The sequence below is a fragment of the Siphateles boraxobius genome, unplaced genomic scaffold (genome assembly GCF_051911475.1).
Source record: "Siphateles boraxobius isolate OS27281-9 unplaced genomic scaffold, OSU_SipBor_1 9, whole genome shotgun sequence".
Classification (NCBI taxonomy): domain Eukaryota; kingdom Metazoa; phylum Chordata; class Actinopteri; order Cypriniformes; family Leuciscidae; genus Siphateles; species Siphateles boraxobius.
Window position 1 is genome coordinate 31,488,876 of NW_027509219.1, and position 23,000 is coordinate 31,511,875.

At 36.8% G+C, this 23,000-nt stretch overlaps 3 protein-coding genes across 7 annotated transcripts in view; all 3 read right to left on the bottom strand.

Moving 5' to 3' along the window:
• Nucleotides 1–210: 210 nt before the first annotated feature.
• Nucleotides 211–15,861, bottom strand: slc35a2 (solute carrier family 35 member 2). Of its 2 annotated transcripts, none has more exons than XM_077223975.1 (5): nt 15,655–15,861; nt 8,163–8,345; nt 6,940–7,091; nt 5,532–6,226; nt 211–1,132 (listed from the first exon to the last, which is right to left on the bottom strand). In XM_077223975.1, exons 1-5 carry the CDS (start codon nt 15,734–15,736, stop codon nt 1,099–1,101), a joined length of 1,146 nt encoding a protein of 381 aa, XP_077080090.1. In that variant the 5' UTR covers nt 15,737–15,861; the 3' UTR covers nt 211–1,098. The 2 variants fall into 2 exon arrangements, with proteins under 2 accessions (XP_077080090.1, XP_077080091.1); XM_077223976.1 differs by lacking the exon at nt 15,655–15,861 and adding an exon at nt 10,095–10,366.
• Nucleotides 15,862–16,621: 760 nt separating this feature from the next.
• Nucleotides 16,622–20,299, bottom strand: pim2 (Pim-2 proto-oncogene, serine/threonine kinase). The gene is made up of 7 exons (XM_077223977.1): nt 20,004–20,299; nt 19,679–19,779; nt 19,537–19,587; nt 18,817–19,037; nt 18,567–18,736; nt 18,304–18,480; nt 16,622–18,059 (listed from the first exon to the last, which is right to left on the bottom strand). The coding sequence occupies exons 1-7, from the start codon at nt 20,065–20,067 to the stop codon at nt 17,911–17,913; spliced, it is 933 nt and encodes a 310-aa protein (XP_077080092.1). The 5' UTR covers nt 20,068–20,299; the 3' UTR covers nt 16,622–17,910.
• Nucleotides 20,300–21,776: 1,477 nt separating this feature from the next.
• otud5a (OTU deubiquitinase 5a) overlaps nt 21,777–23,000 on the bottom strand; it is a 28,314-nt gene continuing 27,090 nt past the window's right edge. For all 4 annotated transcript variants that reach the window (XM_077224296.1, XM_077224298.1, XM_077224294.1 and 1 more), the window contains one exon: nt 21,777–22,342. In XM_077224296.1, coding sequence (XP_077080411.1) covers nt 22,221–22,342 — 122 coding nt within the window. In that variant the 3' untranslated portion in view covers nt 21,777–22,220. The remainder of the gene's footprint in view (nt 22,343–23,000) is intronic.

The following is a 23,000-nucleotide window of genomic DNA, read 5'->3' on the forward strand; positions in this document are numbered from 1 at the left end:
AAATCATTTAATTCACTCAAATGCTCTCTTTAAAAATGTAGACTGTTCTGTTGAAAAATTACACCTTAATCGAGGAATTCTTGCCGGATTAAAAGATCACATCGGGTGAACAATAATGTGGGGAAAATTACACCAGGGATTTTGGGGTAAAACCCACTCAAGCTAATAATATTATAACATAATTTTGTATTAACATCAACAAGGCAAATCACATTCGAAACCATGTTTATTCCAAACACAAATACAACAATAATATTGATTAATCTTCTGAAACATTTAGTTTAGTTTTAGGTCCCTTCACTTGGATTGTGAAATGATAAGGTAATTGTATGTTTACATGGTTGAAATATGTCCACTGCAATTCAATCACATATGACTGCTGCTCAGCCAATAATAATAAAAAATAATCTAGAATAGATATTTTAAAACAAAACTTGCACAGCACGTGATATGCATACACGATATGTTTAGATCAGAAATGTAGTTTTTATACTCTAAAGAGGTGAACTAAAGTTCATTTGCATATATATAACATGATAATATAACATGAAATAGAGTTTCTTAAGTGCACTGTGGAGAAAGAAAAGTCTGCTTGATTATTTAAAGTATATTTGAAACTCATTTTTGAAATGTTAAAGGCACTAATACACAAAGCACCAATGAACACACAATATGGCAAAACACTTATTAGTAAAAAAGCAAAACTACAATAAGAGAATAAAGAATATATATTATAATAAGGCAGCAGCTTTTGAATTCCCAATTTGATGAGGCCACTGAAAAAAAGTACTTTTCCAGTTCCAGCATACAAAACATAAAAATTCCCTGTTTGCATTAATATTACACCTTCAATCGATGACCATATAAAATGCATAACATTAGTGATAGTGAGGTATCAGTATAAATATGAGGTTTCATAAGATCAGTCAGCACAGTTTAGTTTAGAAGTACGGTCACTTGTAACGGAGTTAATATTGTGAGCATAATACGGCACTTGAAACATAACCCTCATCTTTTCCTTTGGAAATAGGGCAGGAGTGTATAGGACCTGTAGGCACAATGTGTTCTCATCATCTCTTCTCATGTATCATGTTTTTGTCAATTTCCTTTCTTCTTTCCTGGAGCCTTGGGACTAATAGTAACAGAAAAGAGAGAGAAAGGACACATTAATTGTACAGTTAACAAAGAGAAACAGAGAAATAATATGGTGTTATGTATTTCTCCACTATATGTGGACTTTGGCATTATATATACATACATATTTATCTGTGTTTGATCGTTTTTATACATGCAATGCATTGTTGAATATCATACAGCCATGCCAAAGTAAATACCCAGCGATCTCACATTGCTCCTTTGTGGAATGTAATTGTGCTCCTATTTTAAAGGTATCTGATAGAAATTCTCATTATTAGACTGAAAGTATGACACCTTTGTAATGAACAGCTTTGGCGATTTGAAATACACCCATTACTAAGAGGAACAAAGACTCGATATGCAAATCCATAAAGATGAAAGCTTCAAGGGAGGAACGACTGCCTGATTAATTACAATGTTTATGAAATTAAAGGTTCAATGGATGTGGGGTTCAAGTTTTCTCATACTTTGGCCATGCAGTTTTTATATATATAAGGGGTGCATTAATATGCAATTAACATTAATATGCAATATGCATATTATTAACATTAATATGCAAGAGATCAATTAATGGTTAGCTATGCTCGCTCACAAATGAAGCAAATGCACCTCTAATAACCTGTTCTGGTTACATTTCTTATGTCAGCATGTGCAAAAAAAATCCTGTTTTATGATTAAAAAATGATTTTAAACTGTTTTTACAGGTAAAGTGGGAAAAAGTAGTTTGATGTGTGAAAATCTCAATCAGCAAATCATGAGAAGTTCATGATCGACTAATTCTCCTTTATTAACTCCATCGGGGTAGCATATGTTTTACTGCATTTAATTTATGCGGAGTAAATTAAATATTACATAATTATTTTAGCGTAAAGATGACTAAACTACAGAAATGAGAATCACTAAAGAACACATGGGAATTAGTAAGTAACTAAACCACAAAACCACAAAGTGGAAAATCCAGATATATTACCTTAATCACAGCAATGAGAGTATTGGAGAAATTGTCAGTAAATTATTGCTTTAACTAAAAAAATAGAAATAATCCTAAAAATACACACACGCACACACACACACGCGCACACGCACACGAAAGATAAAAAAATTGAAGCTCATAAGAAACAGAAACTCTATTCTCTATTAGATGTTTATTGTCAGCCTCAAGAAAGAGGCCACTATAAGAAATTAGCCACCAGGGGCTGTACTTCAACTCTTCACAGACTATTTACAATATTGATCATAGTGCAAGAGACAGGGCTTAACAGAGGCCGTCCTTGATTTATCAGCTGTGATGATGAAACCTGTGCAGTCTTTCTGCAATGACGAGGAGTAAACCGTTGTCACAGAACACAAGATTGAACATAAATCTCAACTGGACATGTGCAACGTTTCATGTTTTTGTACATGCGATCGCTTTCAGCTCAAGTTCTTAATAAAATCAGATCTATTCACCAATGAGCCGAACATTCAAAAGAAACAAATACAGTATTTTCAGTCCACATTGTACTTGTTTCTTTGTGATTCACTGAAAATACTTCTATCTTTAGTCACCCTAATTAATATTCATGATGATATATCTTTCAAGGCCATCATGTCAAACACCATCATAAACTCTCATAAACAAATATGAAGGATTTGCATGATTTTGTGTCATAAAATGGCTTGTTGTAAATTCTCTCATACCCAAACACACACACAGACACAATCATATCTAGATAACATACACACACACACACACGCACACATGCTTAAGCTGCCTGAGGCCACTCTCGGCTCATTAGTTTCTGAAAAAGTCTTTAAAAACAAGCCCATGATGGGGTTTAAGATCTAGACTATCAACTTTAGAGCTGAAGGGAACTAGTAGAATCACCATTTGTGAATTAAAGTCAACATGAAAAGTTATTCGCAAGCCTTTTTACCATCACAAAGGAATTGGTTTCATCAGGAAAGCAGGTATTACATATAATGGTAAGTTTTATGTCAATTTCTATTTGCTGTTATTGTAATATTATTTATTACATTAACATTAAGCATCCATAAAATTTCTACATTATCAACTGGCAAAAAGGAAAGCTATGGAAGCTTGTTTGATGTTGACTTTTTTTCTCAGAATCACGAGATATAAACTTGCAATTGCGCGTCATAAAGTCAGAATTGTGAGATTAAAAGTTGCAATTACTTTTTTTATGTTTTTATTCTGTGGCGGAAACAAGCTTCCATAGAAAGCAATTTTGAGGATGGCGAAATCTTTATATTTAGATAAAACATACATTTCTTTCTTAGAAATAATGTGCACAGATAATTTGTGCACATTAAGACAACCAGCATGTAATAAAGTAAACGGAGCAATTCAGATTTCATGTTGACTAAAAAAAATAAATAAATAAAAATCAATTAGTGCTTATAAACCACCAGAGTAAACAAACCCAACATTACTTAACCCAAAATAATTAAAATCTCCTTTACAGCACTTAATCCAGTTCTTTTAAGCTTATATGAATTCTGACATGCATATTAAACCCCAACAAAAGCCTCTTTACCAAACCACAACAATATATTTCCCCAATATGATCCATCACCTGTTGACCAAATTTCCATATGTGCTCTGGTGAGCATATTTCCTACTGCAAAAAAACGGAAATAAAACATTCATTTTATATCAGGACGTTCTCTTGAGGTGTGTGGGGATTTACTGAGAACAGTTTTGGCATATTTGTATCAAATATGTGCACAAGATTGTTTGTACAATACATTACATAAGATAAATCCACAATTCTTGACTTTTTTGCATTATAAAAAGAAGATATTATTTTGATATTATGTACAGTGTAAGAACTATTTTAACATATATAGTTACCATTCAGTCACAATTTGCTTGAGAAAGGCACAGCATTAACCAGTTGTTGGTTAAGCAAAACTAGTCCCCCTCACACAGAGACGCAGACATTTGCACACACAAAGGAAACAGAAGAGCTTTCACTAAGGTGCCATTTGGTTAGAAAATGAGCAGGTTAGTTTGTTTCATGAACAGTAAAGAGCTGTGAGCTGAAAATGCCGAGGGTTGTAAAGCAAGAATCCACATGGAAACAATGTGTTAAGTGATTGTCCGTCAAATATTTCAAGTTCAAGCACATTAAAACACATTTTGATGGCATTAATGGAGCTAAATTTCAATTAGTGCTCATTTTCAGACATGCCCTGTAAGGGTGGCATCGCTTAACACATTGATTACGGGTAAGGAGGACTTGCAGAGAAAAATGTTTGAGATGAACGTAACTTTTATTATAATTCCCTGCAAGCGGATTTAAAAGCTTCCCTTGATCTGATTCCTCTACTATATCAGCCCAAATCACCCAGCATGAAACCAAACTCAACACGCAGACGACAAAGTGCCACATTACTGCTACAGACACGAGTGAAACAAGCTCTTTGCCACTGTACAAACCTTAGAGGTGTTGCCTTGAGGTATTGCCATGCTTTAAACATGGCACACATTCAAACAGCTTTCTCAACCATTATTTTTCTTTTTCTCTATTTACACGAGACAATGATTTGGGGGCGAAGAGCTCAGCATGTAGAAGAAGCTTTGGGTGAATCTCACAAAACCTGTCAAGATGATACCTGGGTAAATTTCACACCAAAAATCATCAATTATATTTTGTGTGAAGAAAATTAAGCCTAGCGTTATGTGGACCATTAAGATTTAATGGTCTTTTTAAGATTTAATAAGACTTTTGCATTGTTTTCATAACAAATAAACGCATTCCTTTTCTAAATTTGCATTACCATAAAGTGAAAAAAATATATATAATTTAATTTTAAATGTATTTATTTTAAAGATAATTTAATTCAGGTTGATTTTGAAATTTGAAAGTTAAATGCGTTTAAATTTACAATGTAATCGTTTGTTTTAGCACTTAATAGGCTTGGATTTTTTTTTCCCTTCATTTTGAAGTGGAAGTTACAGGTTTTGTGAGATTCCTCCAGTAGATTTCAAGTCAATCCAACCCAACGTTCATCTGCTCCATGTCTTCTTCCCCCGAGATCGAGCTGTCTAACAGGAAAATACTGTTTAAGGCAAACGGGGAAGGGAGGTGAAGATGTTGGAAAGTGTTTCAACAGATATCCCAGGTGAAAAATGCCACTGTTTGTTTTTGGTATTAAAAAAAACGACAACTGAAGACTGTGAAATCTAAGTCTACGTCTCTCTGGTTTGTGCTTTTCAAATTAATGAAATAATTCATTTGGCCTAGACGTGTTCACAGAAGCACCCAAACCCACAGCAGCAGAGAGAAATGAGAAAGAGGAGAGAGTTAGGACTTCCACGAGAGAGGTTAAGAGCGATTAATGGAAGGGGACACAGATAAGGTGGCTCATTTCATTTCACCAGCACTGACTTTGGAAGGAAAGCATCCAGCTCCGAGTCTCTTCCATTGCTGTGGCTGGGTGAAGATATGCTGGTGCTGGAAGGGCTGGTGTTTGGTTTGGGGAGACTGTACATATAGACGGCTCCAATGACCAATCCTGCGCCCAGTGTGAATATGAGGTCCACGTGGAAGCCGAAGAGGTAGACGGACGTGATAGTGGACACGATGATGGAAAAAGAGGTGGCGAAGCCTTTTAGAATATTGTCTGCGTATTTTACAACGACAGCCACCAGAAGGCCGCCGAACGCCTGGTTGAAAATGACGCCCCACGCAAGAGGAGTGTATCCGAACAGGAAGCCTTTCTCAGCAATGGCGGCGCCATCGTTCCACCACATGCCGAGGAGACCCAAAAGAATCCCGAAGATCCCGAGCTGGATGTTTCTCATCCAGACCGAGGCAGAGCTGCCCTTCAAGATCTTCTCGAAGTAAACGCCGGCAAACCCGGAGGACAAGCACGAGACAATCACGGACACCAAGCCCTTGAAGTAGTTCTGGTTGGTGCCGGTCAAAGCCTCCTTCTGTTTTCCACTCTCCTGCTCCACCTGGACGATCGCCACACCGGCGAACAGCAGCACTAGTGAGATCCACTGGATTTTAGACAGACTCTTCCGCAGCATGAGCACTGAAAACAATGCTGTGGTCAAGATCTTCAGCTGATATGTGACCTACAAAAATAAAATGAATCATTGCAACCTTCTGTAAGTTTAAAATCTACACTGACAACCTTGTTTTTACTAAACATAACATTTTTTGGGGTGAGAAATACATCTTCATTTAGTTTACATTTTGTGGACATATTTTCATATCATTTAACTTTATTTCATATATACAGTGATGTGAATTAGTTAGGACACCCATGATAATGTTGCCTAAAAAGAGGAATAAAAAATCATCTTTTGGAAATTGACCTTAATGCCTTAATTAAAAAAATGAGGAAAAATCCAACCAAGGGAACTTTATCAGGATGCATATTATCCTGGATCCATGAAATAACTGGCCTTTAAAAATAAAAATCTGCCTGACTCTATGGGAATTTAACATAGGGGTGTCCTGACTTATGCACCCTGTATTTTAAGGAAGAACATTTATTTATTTATGATACATTATTCATTCACAAAGAAAATTGGTGCCCTTAAAGGTTGGATTTTTCCTCATTTTTTTAATTAAGGCATTAAGATTAATTTCCAAAAGATGATTTTTTATTCCTCTTTTTAGGCAACTTTAGCGTGGGTGTCCTAACTTATTCACATCACTGTATTTATTTATATATATATATATATATATATATATATATATATATATATATATATATATATATATATATATATATATATACACACACACACACACACACACACAAATTGTGGAGAAGTCTTACCTGGAAAGTGGCTGCTGGTAAATTGGAAATGGCCACATACTGCAGGTTGTTTTGTAAAGTGTAGATGAGTGACGGAACTGCTAACTTCAGTGTGTCTGAATACTGGATGAATATAGAGTCATACAACAACCATACGAAGGTATTCACATTACCTGCATTTCCAAAAAAACAAACAAAAAAAAAATGAGAAGAGACACATTGTTATCAGACACACTGCTGAATAATAATAGTAGAAGTAGTAGTAGTAGAAGTGGTGTTTTTTTTTTAGTACCCTTGAACTTGACGCACAACATAATGCCGGCAATTGACGCCTGTCGCGGTTCAAACTAACAGGGCTGGGCAACTGCGTCAAGTTCAAGGGTTACTCTTTTGGCGTAAATCCATGCGTACGTCTGTCTGCCCGGTAGCTAGTTATTTTAGTTGATAAAGTTTTAAATATGGATATTTTTCTTACACAAACGCATCGCTTCACTTCAGAAGACCTTTATTAACCCCCCAGATCCGTGTCGAGCACTTTTATCATGAATAGATGATAAACAGCCATTCACTCACATTACCAAGCTTGGAAGAGCCTAGACATTTTTCAATATAACTCTGATTGTATGCGTCTGAAAGCAGAATGTCATATACACCATCATATACACCGTCATATACGGCTTCAGGGTGAGTAAATCATGGGCTAATTTTCATTTTTGGGTGAACTAACGCTTTAACATGTATTATATGAGTGTCATTGCATAAAACAAAATATCAATATGACATTTATTTTAAATAATAATCAACATAAATATTGCTCAACACAAAAAGTATTGTGAGATAAGACATTAATCTTGTTAGAACCATCTTTGAATTTAAAGGGTTAGTCACCCAAATATGAAAAATATTGTCATCAATTATTCTAAAAGATTTCTGTGCCTCCACTGACTATATCTGTTCATCATATAAAGCGATCAAGTCTCTTTAGAAAATTTTGACTAAACCGCTCGATTCATATGGATTAGTTTTGCGATGTTTTTATGAACTTTTTGTAGCCGTCAATGGAAGGACAGAAATCTCTCAGATTTCATTAAAAATATCTTCATTTGTGTTCCGAAGATGAACGGGTTTGGAACGACATAAGGGTGAGTAAATGAGAGAGTTGTCATTTTTGGGTGAACAATCCCGAAATATTATACACGTGTAGCAGGCTGCACCATAACAGGCCACAACTCCAGTGAACGCACCTCTCTTCTGTATCATGATGATGACCAGACAGGTGAAGACTTTAAGAACTTCTGCCATCACTACGGCTGATGTGGCGAAGAAATGATCTCCTGGCAACGTCCGCACGTAGCGGATGCTGAGGATGAGCGATGCATTCTGGATCACAAGAATAGCCAAACTTATGTACTTCAACTTCTTGTTGACTGCAAAAGAGAAGCATGAGAATATTTTGGTCAACAAAAAGCCGGTTTTCACTGAAAGCATGAAAATGGAAACGGATCTGAACACTGACGTCAGCATATCACTTTTCTGAATGCAGCTAGTCAATGTTTTACTTGTATTTTCAGTTAGGACACACCTATACACTGGGCAAATGTTTGCCCAATCCGGTGCCAACACCCTGCTTACAGACACTCCATTCATTCACACCACTGCGTGTAGAAACATATTAATGCAGGAGTTCACTGACACATTATTGGGTACCAAATGGCCAAAACTACAAAACTAAAATTGGATCCTTTTTTTTTTTTTTTTTAAGTTTATTTAGACAGGGACAGATACAAAAAACATAGATAAAGTTAAACAGTCATCTGATGTATGTATCAGTGTTTTTAGCTAAAGCTAATTCACAATACTTAAAATGTGAGAAGACAAGATGAAAGACCGAAATAAAGGCAAAAAGGAAATACAAAAAATAAACTCTTTATGATTGTATTATCTAAGAGAAAATCACAAAAAATCTCAGGCTTCAAGCTAATCCTTCTATAGACCCGACGAACAGAAACTGTGAAAACGAGATCCTGTTTCGCCAGTTTTCAGTTTTTGTAAAGAATGGCAAACATCCAGACAGACTGACGTACAACACACACCTTCTGCCACACTGTCAAAACTCACTAAGACACATGATGATATGAAAAGAACTTTTGTCTGCAAGATGAAATTGGAGTTTATACACTGTCTGAGGAAATTCAAAGAGCAAATCACTGCCACGATTATCCCTTTTTATGCGCATGCCATCTATTACAATGTAGAGTTCTGTTACTGTGGAATTTTTACACATTTTACACAATGGCAGAGAAATTGGTGCAAAAATATCAGGCAATTTGTTAACATTATCTAATGCATTAGGTATTAACTATTACCAGTTTTATTAATGTAAATTGTTAAATTAAAAATACAGAATTGTTTATTCATATTTGTTCATAATAAATGGTTAATTGTGTAGAAATGAACAGAATTAACCTACATTAATAAATGCTGCAAAAATATTCAGTGTTAGTTCATGATACCAAATGCATTAACTAACTATAATTTTTGGAGTTTGAGTTTTTGAATGTTTGTTCAGGAAACTATATTTCTTTATTGCAGTGGACAAATGTGCAACACTCTCAAAGTAAATTGGGAGTGATTATATTTGTGTTATTAGTAAAACCAAAAAATAGATATTGTTAGCCTTTGTGATTTTATAATTCATACATCAGAGGGTCAAAAAGGAGAGAGATGACACAACGTGTTGTATTTTGATCTTGATTTTTCATTATTTGGGCTCTACAATATTCTTACGCTAACCTTTACAAAAAATACCATGTCGGTACTACCATTTTACATTTATATCAGATGGTAATATCATGGCATTTTGCTAAATTCCTGAATGATTGTCATACTCATGTACATCCTCCAAGATACTGGTACAATAGCATAGTCCTATATTCAGATACCATGTTATTTACATAGTACTTTAAACACTACAATGGCGTATGTCCAAATGGTAATATTATAGTAGGCTGTGGTAGACATGGAATTTGGGTGTGTAACTATGGTCACCATGTTACATTTTCATACTTCATTGCATTAAATCTGACAGCCAAAGCAGAGTCCTTAAACAGTCAGGTGTTTGAACCAGAGAGATAGCATACTGAAGAAGAAATCATGTTGTTGTTGTTGTTTTTTACCTTCATTCTGCCTGCTGGATGATCTTTTATCTTCAGTGCTTCTGTTTGGACTTTCTTTGCCTGCTGCTGCCATCATCATCGTCATCGAACATGAACTTAATTCTGCCCACAAATTCAGACGATCCGCATTGATTACAGAGTTTGATGATAATTTCCCCACCGTTGCTCCATGAAACAGCTCACATATGCGGTGAATGATGTCGGAATGATCAGAGGTGCTCGAGGAAAAGTGTTGACGTCCCCAAGCACACAATCACTTCCTGTAGCCGTTCGCGAGAGCCTCGACCAATCACACGCGCTCACGCTCTTCTTCTTCGCTCTATCGCGATCTGAACTACAGAAACGTATTAGCGCCGCCCGCGTGCAGCCTCGAATCATATTAATTGTCATAAAAAGCGTTCTTTTACTGTCTATGATTTTAAAAAAAGTACCTCAAAATTACGATGGGATTAGCAATAGCATTGTTCTGAGAAAATTCTGAATATGCACTTTGAAGAAACCAAATGGCGTGGTATTAGGATGGTTCCTCCGGTGGTATTAAGGTGGTTTCATAGCCACAGTATTTTTGATCCACAGAGACTTTACTGACAAAATCCAAAGAAATTTAGTTTACAGTTACTAAAAGAGAATAATGAAAATGGAAGCAATGAAGCATGCGTTTTTTTCGGCTTTGTTTTTGGAAAACAAATATTTTTTATAATAATATATTATTACTGTAATATTTGAAAAACAAATTATATCTAAATTACATATGGCTATTACATTTCAAATCTAGTTTTAATTCAAGGTAACTAAAAGTAATAAGGTAACTAAAATATTGTTGCTCAATAATAATTAAATATGAAAAAAAAATTTATTGCAACTGTCTCTCAAGAAGAATGATGTGTTGCTCTACAGGGACCTCTAGATGGCAGAAGCACACAATCATTGCGTAGTCTTATTATCATGAGCTAAGAACATGAGAAATAAACATTTTATAATGTAATAATGGTAGTTAATGGTAAAAAGAAAAGTTTATAGCGAAGAAATATACACAGGTTAGATTCATATTGAACTTAATGAGTTTCACCTGGCATTATTTGAGGCTGAACAAACACCCCCACAGATATAACAACATTTATAAAGCCTGAGAAATGTGGCGTATAAAAGTAAAAATACCCATCTTTATTGCTTCAATACACATTTCTCCTCTTAAGTAATAATATTTTACATTGATCAGATTTATTAATAGCTCATTTTGATAGTATATATTTGTTAAAGTGGCTTAATACATACATTAAAAATAAAGGCAAAGACAAATTGTATCATTATTGCATAGTTTTTATTTGAATAAATTCTTATACAAAAAGGCAGTACATGCATATAATCGATATTTATATTTTTGACTTTTATATTTACCATTATTTAGTTCTCTCTTATTATCCGTAGAAAATATATATAATGGTCAAGAAGACAATCATGTTTCTTTTGAAATATATATTTCAAATCAAAATTTTATCGCTTAAATGGAACATCATATGACAACAGTCACATTACATTGTTCAGTAAACAAGTATTTAGAGTAAAATCGTTCTGCCAACCCAAGCAATACCATTGGAAGATGTTTCGCCTGTCTTCTGCATCGTGATGAGAAACAGACAGGTGAGGACTTTAAGAATCTCTGCCATCACCACAGCAGATGTGGACAGAAAATCATCTCCAGCCAGTGTCCACACGTAGCGGACGCTGAAGATGAGCGATGCATTCTGGATCACCAGAATCACCAGACTGATGAACTTCATCATCTTAACTGTGTGAGAGACAAAACTCAGGAATATTTTGTTGTTATAGGCACAAATGCATCTGTAAAGACTTACTGAAAGTGTGAATCTGGAAATAATATTCACTGACAAACACCAACATGCATGGACGTCTCTCACTTTTCTGAATGCAGCTAGTCATTATCATCAGTTAAAGACACATCTAAACAGATGAAAGCACACTTCTTACAGACGATTCATTCACACTGCTGCATGTGGAAACGCTTTCCTGGCAAGCAAGTTCATTTATCAATGGCATTCACTATGAAATAATAACAGAATGTGAGAAGGGCAAACACTTTCCTGAGAAATCTTCTCAAAAATATGATTAGGTCAGGTGGACTATATAGACATGAAGGAAGTTTCAAAAACTGGAAATCTGATTTCTCTATTTATCAAAGCTATTCTTTTGAATCTTCATTTATCCTGTAAACTGATACATATCAGAAAGTAATTGGCTTAATGTGGTAATATAATCACCATGAAATCAAACTCCAGTTGTTATTTTTAAATGGAATATCGCATTATTAATTATGAATTATGAATTATTTATTCGTGCAAAATATATCTCTATATATATATTTTTGATTTGCCCTCGTAATCTTTAAGGAAAATAACTTCTCCCTCTTGCAGCGACAACTCTTCTCTGATGATGTGTTGGGCAAGACAACCTGTCACTCACATGAGATCCACTAACAGCAAACCAAAACGATCAAATCAATAGAGTGGTGCAGGCATAGACATCATATAGATGCCCTATTGGCCGCTGTGGCGCAAGAAATGCGGCCGCCATCTTAAACCGGTCATACTCCTATTTGCGTTGCATAGCAGCAGTAGATGCCAGAGCACTGTGCAGCATATTCCTGCTCAAATCGGCGGACCATCACTCGGTGATTACTTTTCACAAGTAAGATTTAACATTTAACATTACCGTACTATTGGTTGTACAGGTCCTTCTCAAAAAATTAACATATTGTGATAAAGTTCATTATTTTCCATAATGTAATGATAAAAATTAAACTTTCATATATTTTAGATTCATTGCACACCAACTGAAATATTTCAGGTCTTTTATTGTTTTAATACTGATGATTTTGGCATACAGCTCATGAAAACCCAAAATTCCTATCTCAAAAAATTAGCATATCATGAAAAGGGTCTCTAAACGAGCTATTAACCAAATCATCTGAATCAACTAATTAACTCTAAACACCTGCAAAAGATTCCTGAGGCTTTTAAAAACTCCCAGCCTGTTTCATTACTCAAAACCGCAATCATGGGTAAGACTGGCGACCTGACTGCTGTCCAGAAGGCCATCATTGACACCCTCAAGCAAGAGGGTAAGACAGAGAAAGAAATTTCTGAACAAATAGGCTGTTCCCAGAGTGCTGTATCAAGGCACCTCAGTGGGAAGTCTGTGGGAAGGAAAAAGTGTGGCAAAAAACGCTGCACAACGAGAAGAGGTGACCGGACCCTGAGGAAGATTGTGGAGAAGGACCGATTCCAGACCTTGGGGGACCTGCGGAAGCAGTGGACTGAGTCTGGAGTAGAAACATCCAGAGCCACCGTGCACAGGCGTGTGCAGGAAATGGGCTACAGGTGCCGCATTCCCCAGGTCAAGCCACTTTTGAACCAGAAACAGCGGCAGAAGCGTCTGACCTGGGCTACAGAGAAGCAGCACTGGACTATTGCTCAGCGGTCCAAAGTACTTTTTTCGGATGAAAGCAAATTTTGCATGTCATTCGGAAATCAAGGTGCCAGAGTCTGGAGGAAGACTGGGGAGAAGGAAATGCCAAAATGCCTGAAGTCCAGTGTCAAGTACCCACAGTCAGTGATGGTCTGGGGTGCCATGTCAGCTGCTGGTGTTGGTCCACTGTGTTTTATCAAGGGCAGGGTCAATGCAGCTAGCTATCAGGAGATTTTGGAGCACTTCATGCTTCCATCTGCTGAAAAGCTTTATGGAGATGAAGATTTCATTTTTCAGCACGACCTGGCACCTGCTCACAGTGCCAAAACCACCGGTAAATGGTTTACTGACCATGGTATTACTGTGCTTTTGAGAAGGACCTGTATTTTGTGAACAAAATATTCAATGTGTCCTGTATCGTAGCTACGTGTATGACCTTTGCAGCAAAAAAAAAACGTGTGAAAATCAGTTCGGTATTCAGTGAGATATGATTAATTAAATGCGCTGGCAGCTCATTGCACCAAACAGAATACACTGAATGGAGCGGGTGACCGGTTTAAGATGGCGGCCCCACGGCTCGTCCGCGCCAATAGGCAGTAGCGGTCGATAGGGCGTCTATCTATATGATGCTTATGGGTGCAGATATGACATCACAACGCGGAAGCGAGTTAGCATTTTAGCACTTCCGGTTCCATCGTCCCGAAGAAAATGTTTTATTTTTTTTTATGGGATTTTAGTTAAATGCCTGAAATAAGGTCTGTGGTGAACACAAGCTCAAGACACTTTTTACGTTTTATTCTACTACATAAAAGACATCAATATTTTTTTTAAGCTATTGCTAACAAGTAGCTAAATGGGACTAAAGTATAGAGGCTGTCGAGGAGGTTAAACGTCATCACGCCGAACACGTAAACTCAGTCCACTTTTACAACATTGTTATGCTAATAATTGTGCTCTTATAAACTATTCTAACTCAAACAGTCTGGGAAAATGTTTTTAGATAAAACTGAAAAAGTTGTCGGAAGCTTAGCGATGGTAACTTTATTATTAGTGAATTAGTGGGACTGTGGTGTAGTTCATTTATAGCCTACCTTTAGCTTTTTACTTCTGGCGACTATACATAGGCTTCAAAATTCATAAAAGTTGTTTAATCTGTGATAATTATTTTGATGGACAAAATGTGCAAGTATCATAAACTTTTGTTGATCACAGAGCTTGTTTTTAGCGATAATCCAAAAGCCTATTGGGTTTTTCTCGAGGGAACCAGTGTGATGCTTACTGTGACGACTACAAAGTGACGTCATCCATTTTTATCTCATTCGAGAAGCAGTGGCTGCCTCCGAAATCACATGCTCTCTTAAGTAGGGATTTATTTTGAATAAGTAATTACTTATTCAATTACTTAAGTAATTACTTCACAACCGATAAAAATGTATGTTATATAGTATGCATGTGTGTGTAGTACGAATGTAATCTGGACGTAGTAGGCTACTACATTTGACATGTTGTCGTTATCATGTGACCTACCAGCATCAGTTGTGTTGCTTCATTTCACCTCCATCAACAAATCCTCTCCTGTGGCCTCATGGGATATTAAAGTGTCCATCATAGGCATTAAGCACACTTCAGAATTTACCGGAAGTAGTAGGTCATCCGGGTACTTTTTGCATACTCTTTGAGAACTGTGCATTCGGACATAATTCGATTGTAGCATACTGTTTTTTTTGCCAACTATTTAGAAGGAAAGTATGTGATTCCGGATGCAGCCAGTTTCTTTTAATCGTACGTCACAAAAGGGAAGACAAAACTGTTGCAACTTGGGTTCATGTCATTGTTACCATACTTAAAATAACTTTTATTGTTTGAATGCAAAAAGCACCATGGTGTTCTTGAAACGGTTAGTAGGCCTACCATGTAAAAGCTACATGTAAACATATATAACATACTGTATACCATATTCATTCTTTAATAAATGCATTTGATCTGACAGCCAAAGCATCGAGTCCTATGTTTGAATCCTACGTTTGAATCAGAGAGATAGCCTAGTATAGATGAAATTAAGTTGTTTTTTTACCTTCATTCTGTCTGCGGGATGATGTTTTATCTTCAGTGCTTCTGTTTGGACTTTCATTGCCTGCTGCTGCCATCATCATCATCGAACATGAACTTATTCTACACACAAACCCACACGATCCGCTCGATCTGTAATGATACAGAGCTTAATGATAATTTCTCCACCGCTGCTCAATGAAAACAAAGACTTTAGCCTTAAAAGACTGGTGAAACAGCACAGATGTGCTCGTTATGGCTGACGTCCCACAAAATCACTTCCCGTAACTGTCCGGGGGATTCTTTTTTTTTTTACCTTGGACATTTATTTTCCATTATCCAAATCTGCTACTTTCGTAGCAGTCCATCAGTTATGGCTTCATTTGTATTTAGCTGAACTATCCTACTAATACATTACTACATGTAAACTGGAGGGGGAAAAGTACAGTCAAATACATCCTGGGTGCAGTAAAGAAGCCAGATTTGTATTGCACCACAGGGACCAATAGGGGGCAGCAGCACCTAATAGATTCCGCACAGTCTTATCATTCTCTAAGCCTAAAACATCACAATTAAATGTATTTTTTCCTACAGATAATCTAAATATACATTTTCCTAAATAAAGATCCAATGAGAGTCAAATAATAAGTTTAACTCATTAAACACTAGTGTAAAAAGGTGATTGAACACATCAACAGGTGTCTACTGGTAAATGCTGTCAGGTTTCAGTTTCAGGTGATTTAGAACAAATGATGTGGAAAGGTTGTTTCGGTCATTGCAGTAAAGCAAGGGCAGAGTTCTTCATTCCTTCACTTGTGGGGAATAACTAACCTGAATGGTTTGACTGGAGAAGCCTGTTCAAAAATCTCCTCAATTTGAAGTGTGAGCAGAAAACGATGATCACTATTTAGATTTAATCACTAAATTGGCAGGAGTTCCTCTTTTAATTTTTAATTTGCTTGAGCAAAACAATATAAAAGACAAGACAGATGTTTCTTTAAATATAGATATTTCAACTCTATATTTTTTATTTATAGAATCTCATAAATTAAACATCATGTGACAGCAGCCACAGCACACAAGTATTTCAATACACAAGTATTTACAGCAAAGTTGTTGTGCCAACCCAAGCGAAAATGGCAAGGATTTTGTTTTTCATAAAAATGACTGTATCAAAAAAAATACCCCAGTGTTTACACAAATGCATTACACATTATGTTAGGAGAGGTCCAATTCACATTCATTCAATTTCAAAGTTTTAAATCAAAGAATTTGAACATAGAAATGCTGTTTTGGACCCAAACTTTGGTCACATCAAATGTATCTGTTTACCTCACATAAAGCACAAGGCAGATCTCTTTGGTGTGTTATAATGAAATCAAACAATTAGGAAAAGATCACTTGGCCCTTTTTAGTAAACATCACTAGTGGGTTAGTGGTTGAAGCCCTCATGACATTAGTCAAACCTTTGACCTTTGGGAACTTTCAACAAAATGACACATATCTGAGAATGTTCAGCACGAAGCGTCCTGACGACATTCTTTAAGTTACAGACCAGGTATTTCACAAACAATCCCGACAGAAACCGAAAGCCACCTGGCTAATGGCTCTGAGGAATCCATCAAGTGAAGTGGTTAATTAAGAGTAAACAGGATCCACAGGAATGTTCCTCTTCTCTTCTGTCGCACCTTCTTTGAGAGTGTGTGTTGATCAATGGGAACAGATTCACATGAGCCTGAATTATTGTTACAGCAGGCCTCCCATCAAAAGACTGGAAAGCAGATCCAGTCTTTTTGAAACCCCTTAGAACAGGGAGAGAATATCACTGTACAGCAAAAACCTGTAAAACCAGGTATCATCGCAGTCTAAGTGACTGCAAGTCCACCCACTGTCATTTAAGTCAGTTTGAACTTAAAACAACACTAACAGACAAACAAAACGAACACAGTTTGCTGCTTCTGAAACTTCATGAACCACAGAGCGCACAAATAACTTAGTACGTGGCTGAAAAAATAAATAATCAGCAATAAATAAGAAAAGTAACATTTCCCGCTGTTGCATTGAGCTGTGATGGCTGTAGTTGTGGGAAAAATTCACTCATAAAGTAAAACTGCATCAATCCAGAGCTTCGAGAAGCACAGAACCCGAGTCCATATGAAACAAAAACCAATGTTGAAGGCAGCCAAACAAAAATAAATAAGGAAGTATCCAGAAGCCAGCAACTAGAGTTCAGTAAGTCCAGTGTAAAACGAAACAGTGTGTGTGAAAAGTCATTCAGGATTTAAAGGCTTGGCTTAATATTGCTGTCCGCTTGCAAATCTCCCATGTCCTCCGAGGTCTCCGTCATCCAAGGGTGCTGCAAAATCTGCTCCAAACTCGGCCGGTCCTCCGGCGTGTACGAGAGGCACCAGTGAATCAGAGACTGGCATTCTGAAATGAAACGGAATAAAGGTTGAATAAACCTGCCATCGTTTACTCAGACATAGTTTATTTGCACATTTTCCCATTGTAACTGAAAATCTTAAAATATCTCCTTTTGTGAGCACAGAAGTCATACAGGTTTGAAACGACATGACGATGAGTAAATGAAAGAATTTTCATTTTTGTGCGTACTATCCCTTTAAGAAAGTAGAAAGGGTCGATGATTCCCATTTCATTTTGATTGAGGGCTCACCTTTGGAGATGCGTTTATTGAAACTCGGAGTGGCTTGTACAATGTCGCCGTCCCGCTCGAAGGGAATGTCTCCACACACCATGTCAAACAGAAGTACGCCCAGTGACCACACAGTGAGCGGACGAGCGCTGTAACGCTGGTGGAGGATCCACTCTGGAGGGCTGTAGACTCTGGTACCTAAACAGACAGAGGGGTCATTCGTACCTGATCCACATTCGTGTTATATTCATAAATACGCATTAACCACCCAAAAGCTGCCTTACCTTCGAAGTCAGTGTAAATGGATTCCTTCAGTAGAGCGCCAGAACCAAAGTCGATGATTTTGATGTCACCGGTGCGGGTGTCAATAAGGATGTTCTCATCTTTGATGTCCCGATGGACAATTCCCTTGGAGTGGCAGAACTGGAGGGCTTCAATGACCTGTTTGAGGAACCTGAAAAAGACAATTCTCATCAGTATTGGAGTTTACTGTTAGAACTCAATGTCAAAATAAGACTGTCTCCTTTTTCGCACCTCTGTGCAATGGGCTCCTCCAGGGCCCCACGTTCAGTGATGAAGTCAAACAGGTCCTGGCAGTGTTGGGGTTTTTCAAACACAATGAGATACCCCTGACCCGGCATCTCAAACCAGTCGAGCATCCGGATGACGCCGCGGTGACCGGGTACCGACCCCGACCCTCCACCCAGACACAGGAGGAGAGCGACCTCCATGGGGACCGCGTTTGCTTCCCCAGGCTTTGGGAGTTAAAAAGACGATGATCATTATTGAGTTTAAATTCTGAATATGGTTTTATTCCACAGTCATATTTTCCCTGCTAAAATTCCCTACTGCAGGTGTAAACTCCCTGGGTTATAAATGTTATTAAAAAGGGGAATTACGATTTTAGGTCACATTTGTGGATCTATAAATGTACTTGTTGTTTTGAAACCAAATCTATCTCCTTGATTAGGTCTATGAAACTGATTCTGACATATTAGGGAAAGTCCACTTAGTTTCCCTTTTTTTAGGTTGTTCCTCATCGTCACGCTCACGTCACTGTCTGTATAAAGACGATGCTGTTCCGGTAAAAATATTAATAATGATAATAAACAGTAGAGGGCGCTGTTAATCATATTTCTTTTACTTCGTAAAAGTCTGTTTCTTAGCCTAGGCTATTCAAGCAGGTGCTGACTAATTGAAAGAAAAAAAATACTTGTAAGGGGAAAAAATGCATTTATATGAAAGATTACTCACCAGTTTTGCCCACTGTTGAATTCTGTCCCGGGATATTTGTTTAATAGCGACCTAAAAATAATAATAGGTTGTTTAGAATACTACATTTATGAGGGGGAAATAATTAAAATTTGTATATAATATTTTTTTCTATCATTTTTACCTGTTGCCCGTCTGAAATGCGCTGTCCGGAGAACACAGAACCAAACCCGCCGCTTCCCAGAAGGGTTCCCATCTTATACTGCTTCTCAAAGTGCTCTTTAACTGAAAATAAACACAATAATGTTCAAGAAACAACATAACCAGGAATGAATGGCGTTTATTCTTAATTATGCATCTGGATTAAGATAACATTGAAATTGAAAAAGCGATTTTTTTTTTCATTTAATTGTTGAGTACTTTAAAAACAATGCGTTAGAACAAATTCAAACATTGGCATACAAGTAAAATCTTTATATTTTTGTAGTTCGGTAGTATAATAAACTCACCATTTTTCGCTTTCACTTCTTCCAGCTGATCCAAACGCAGGTCAACAATACGTTTATCCAACATTTTCAGTTTTTATAAGAATAAAAATAAAAACCCAAATGATATCCTCAGCTATCACCGTCAGCCGCCTCAGAAGTGCATATCCATGTTAGTCTGTTATGATTCGTCACTGTCTGTTTTCAATCCAGTTCAAATTCCGCCGTTTTCAGTGAACGTCTATGTGACCTCTCCCTCAAACACTCGCACAGACTGTGTGAATACTCTCCGTTTGTTGATGTTTTAAGTTTACATGTGTAAACACGCCCACTCTCACGAACCCGCCTAATCGCGGCCAACACGCTCGAGTGTTTTGAATTGACAGCCAATCACAGCGCTGAAACTTTTAAATAAACGAATATTAATGAGCGGTGGTTAAAATTCTAAGAATCGTCACCTCCCGTTTGCCTAACGTACCGGAGAAAGAGCGCGCGCGCGCGCGATGACAGGAATACATTTGAGGGGTTTTTTAACGCGTACATTTTTAAATCATCCATGCAATAATGCAACTGTTTATAGTACCATTTGTAATGAGATCCATATAATCATCATGAAGACTATTCTAAATTTTTATATATTTATATTTTCTTTAAAAATATCATTTTAAAAACAGTTTGTAGAGATTACTGCCAATTGAGTGTCTCACAAATAGGTAGGCTACAAATAAACCTGGAATCGATACTAGTAATTAATAAATGCAACTAGTACTAAACGAATAGTTAGCAGAAAAAAACTGATATACAATTCGTATGCATTCATTTTGGAAGTGAATAGATCTGAACACCCGATAGAATTTTGTGTTTTAAAAGTAACATTAGAATTGAATCCCCATTTGGACAGTAACTAGTATCTAAGTAATACGCACTTTTAATTAATGAATAGCAATGAAAAACAGTCACTATTGAATTACTCACTAGTAATTAAAAAATCGTCAAAAATGTAAATACTATATAATGTAGTTGAAATTACAATCATTTAGGAAAAACATTGCGCACATTTGCACACAGATCTTAGACTGGGTTGAACGCCATAATGACTCATTCTCTAGCATGCTCTGTGCATGTGGTGCAGTCCCACATCAGCTATTTACAAAACCTGATGTGGTTTCACCTCCATGATGATGACATACAAAAATACTTTTGATAGATAAATGATAGTGTTTGCCAAGACTTTATGCAGACCTGACTTACCAGACTTTAATGTCCTTGCAATGCTTTGAGACACTTGACTGGTAGATTTCAGCAGTGCATTAAAGCTACATGCATCCATATACACTACCAGTCAGATATTCAAAACCTCATTATTTAATAAAACTATTTTCTATATTTGAGAATGATAGTAGTCACCAAAAACGACAAATTCAGATGAATTTAAGACCAAAAAAAAATCGAAACATTTTAGATTAATAGCCTATCAGAACTGTGACACATGAACTCTGTGAACTCAACACATGAACTAACACAGTGTAAATTTTGTTCTGTCATTCTCTCAACCAACATCATAAGGTGCACCCTAGGATGTTTTAAACAGAATGGAAATAGTTGACACTTATGATGGACACTTCTTCACCATTTGTTCCAGCTCCAATTCAAAATATTTAAAAAATGTTGAAATTAGTTTTGCAAGGTGCTTCAAGTAATTAAGTTAAAGAGAAACAAATTCAGTCAAGTGTGTCCAAAAACAAACGATCAAATGTTGTAAGTGATACGTCACAAAAAGGACGCCAACAAAGTACATTTCTTCAGAAAGATCTTTTTTTATTCCAAGAAAAAAAAGAGAATTTTCATCCCAAAGAAGAAAATAAAACAAGATTATATTAATCAATTATTAAGAGGATAAAGTATGACTTTTTTTCAATAACTTTTTATTTCCCCATGTATTCAATAATGATATCAGTCATGTTTATTTTCACATGCACCTAAAGAAGTCCAATGATGATGATGATGATGATGATGATGATGGCGTGAATGGCGTAAGAAAGAAAAGGAGTGGTTAGGTGAGTATCACAACAATGGGCCATTACTGCTGTATAGCTGAGGCCAGTGATGGACTGATGGATCGATGGGTGAAGGAAAGGAAGGACAGTGTGAACTGCATGATGATGGAGAGAATGTGATTGGTTTGATCCCCATGTCTCTGCCTCCTGCTTCGGTTGCAGATTGTGCCTTCACCCTCCTTTATCAACTGCTATCTGGAGAAGGTTCTCTATGCATGGCGTTTTTCTTCATGCTATCGAGGTATTCCTGTTGTGACACGGCCAAGACGGACGCCAATATCTCATCGTCTTCCCAGTCTGTTAGTCCTATTGCAAAGCAAGAGCAACAAAACAAATCACGGTTTGGTCACATAGATAAAAACATATTATATACAGCTCAAACATTTAACACACACGACTGAATGCTTGAAATGAGTTTAGAACACAAATACACAATACACATGTGCATTTCTTTACAAATATAAAATGATTACATTTTTGATGGATAAATTTGACTGTATAGTGAAAGAAAAGCAGGCAATAAGTGTCCAACATTCATTGGAACTTCATAAAAAAATGCCTTTTCTTGTTTGAATGCTTTTACTATTATTCTCAAATGTGCCAAAGAGAATGAGTAGGTGTGGCCAGACTTTTTAGACTGATCCATTACAAGAGTTCAATTTGTGAAAAACATTCACTCCCTATTTGCACCTTCTTAAGTTCTTAGCCGAAACAATGCCGCTGTCAACAGTAGCTGGGGTGTGCCGATACTCCACTACAATCAACTGTATTTAACGGCACATAATAACTGTACACGCTGAGTCCTGGGTGCATTTCGCAGCTGAATCACATGGATCACATCACAGATTCAAGCTGTGTGAGACGCATGAGGAAGGCGAGCGAGCGCGGTGATTAACATGGCATTCCTGAGCCCAGGATTCTTTCATACTGAATCAGGCGGGACAACTAGACGAATTGGCAAGCA

Coding starts and splice junctions, on each gene's coding strand:
- slc35a2 (XM_077223976.1), bottom strand. CDS start 10,179: ATGACGATGATGATGGCAGCAGCAGGCAAAGAAAGTCCAAACAGAAGC. Junction 6,227..6,939: donor TACCAGCAGCCACTTTCCAG/GTAAGACTTCTC, acceptor TTATTTTTGTAG/GTCACATATCAGCTGAAGAT. Junction 1,133..5,531: donor CTGGATGCTTTCCTTCCAAA/GTCAGTGCTGGT, acceptor TGTTACTATTAG/TCCCAAGGCTCCAGGAAAGA.
- pim2 (XM_077223977.1), bottom strand. CDS start 20,067: ATGTTGGATAAACGTATTGTTGACCTGCGTTTGGATCAGCTGGAAGAA. Junction 18,737..18,816: donor GAGGAGCCCATTGCACAGAG/GTGCGAAAAAGG, acceptor TGTCTTTTTCAG/GTTCCTCAAACAGGTCATTG. Junction 18,060..18,303: donor CAATAAACGCATCTCCAAAG/GTGAGCCCTCAA, acceptor GTTTCATTTCAG/AATGCCAGTCTCTGATTCAC.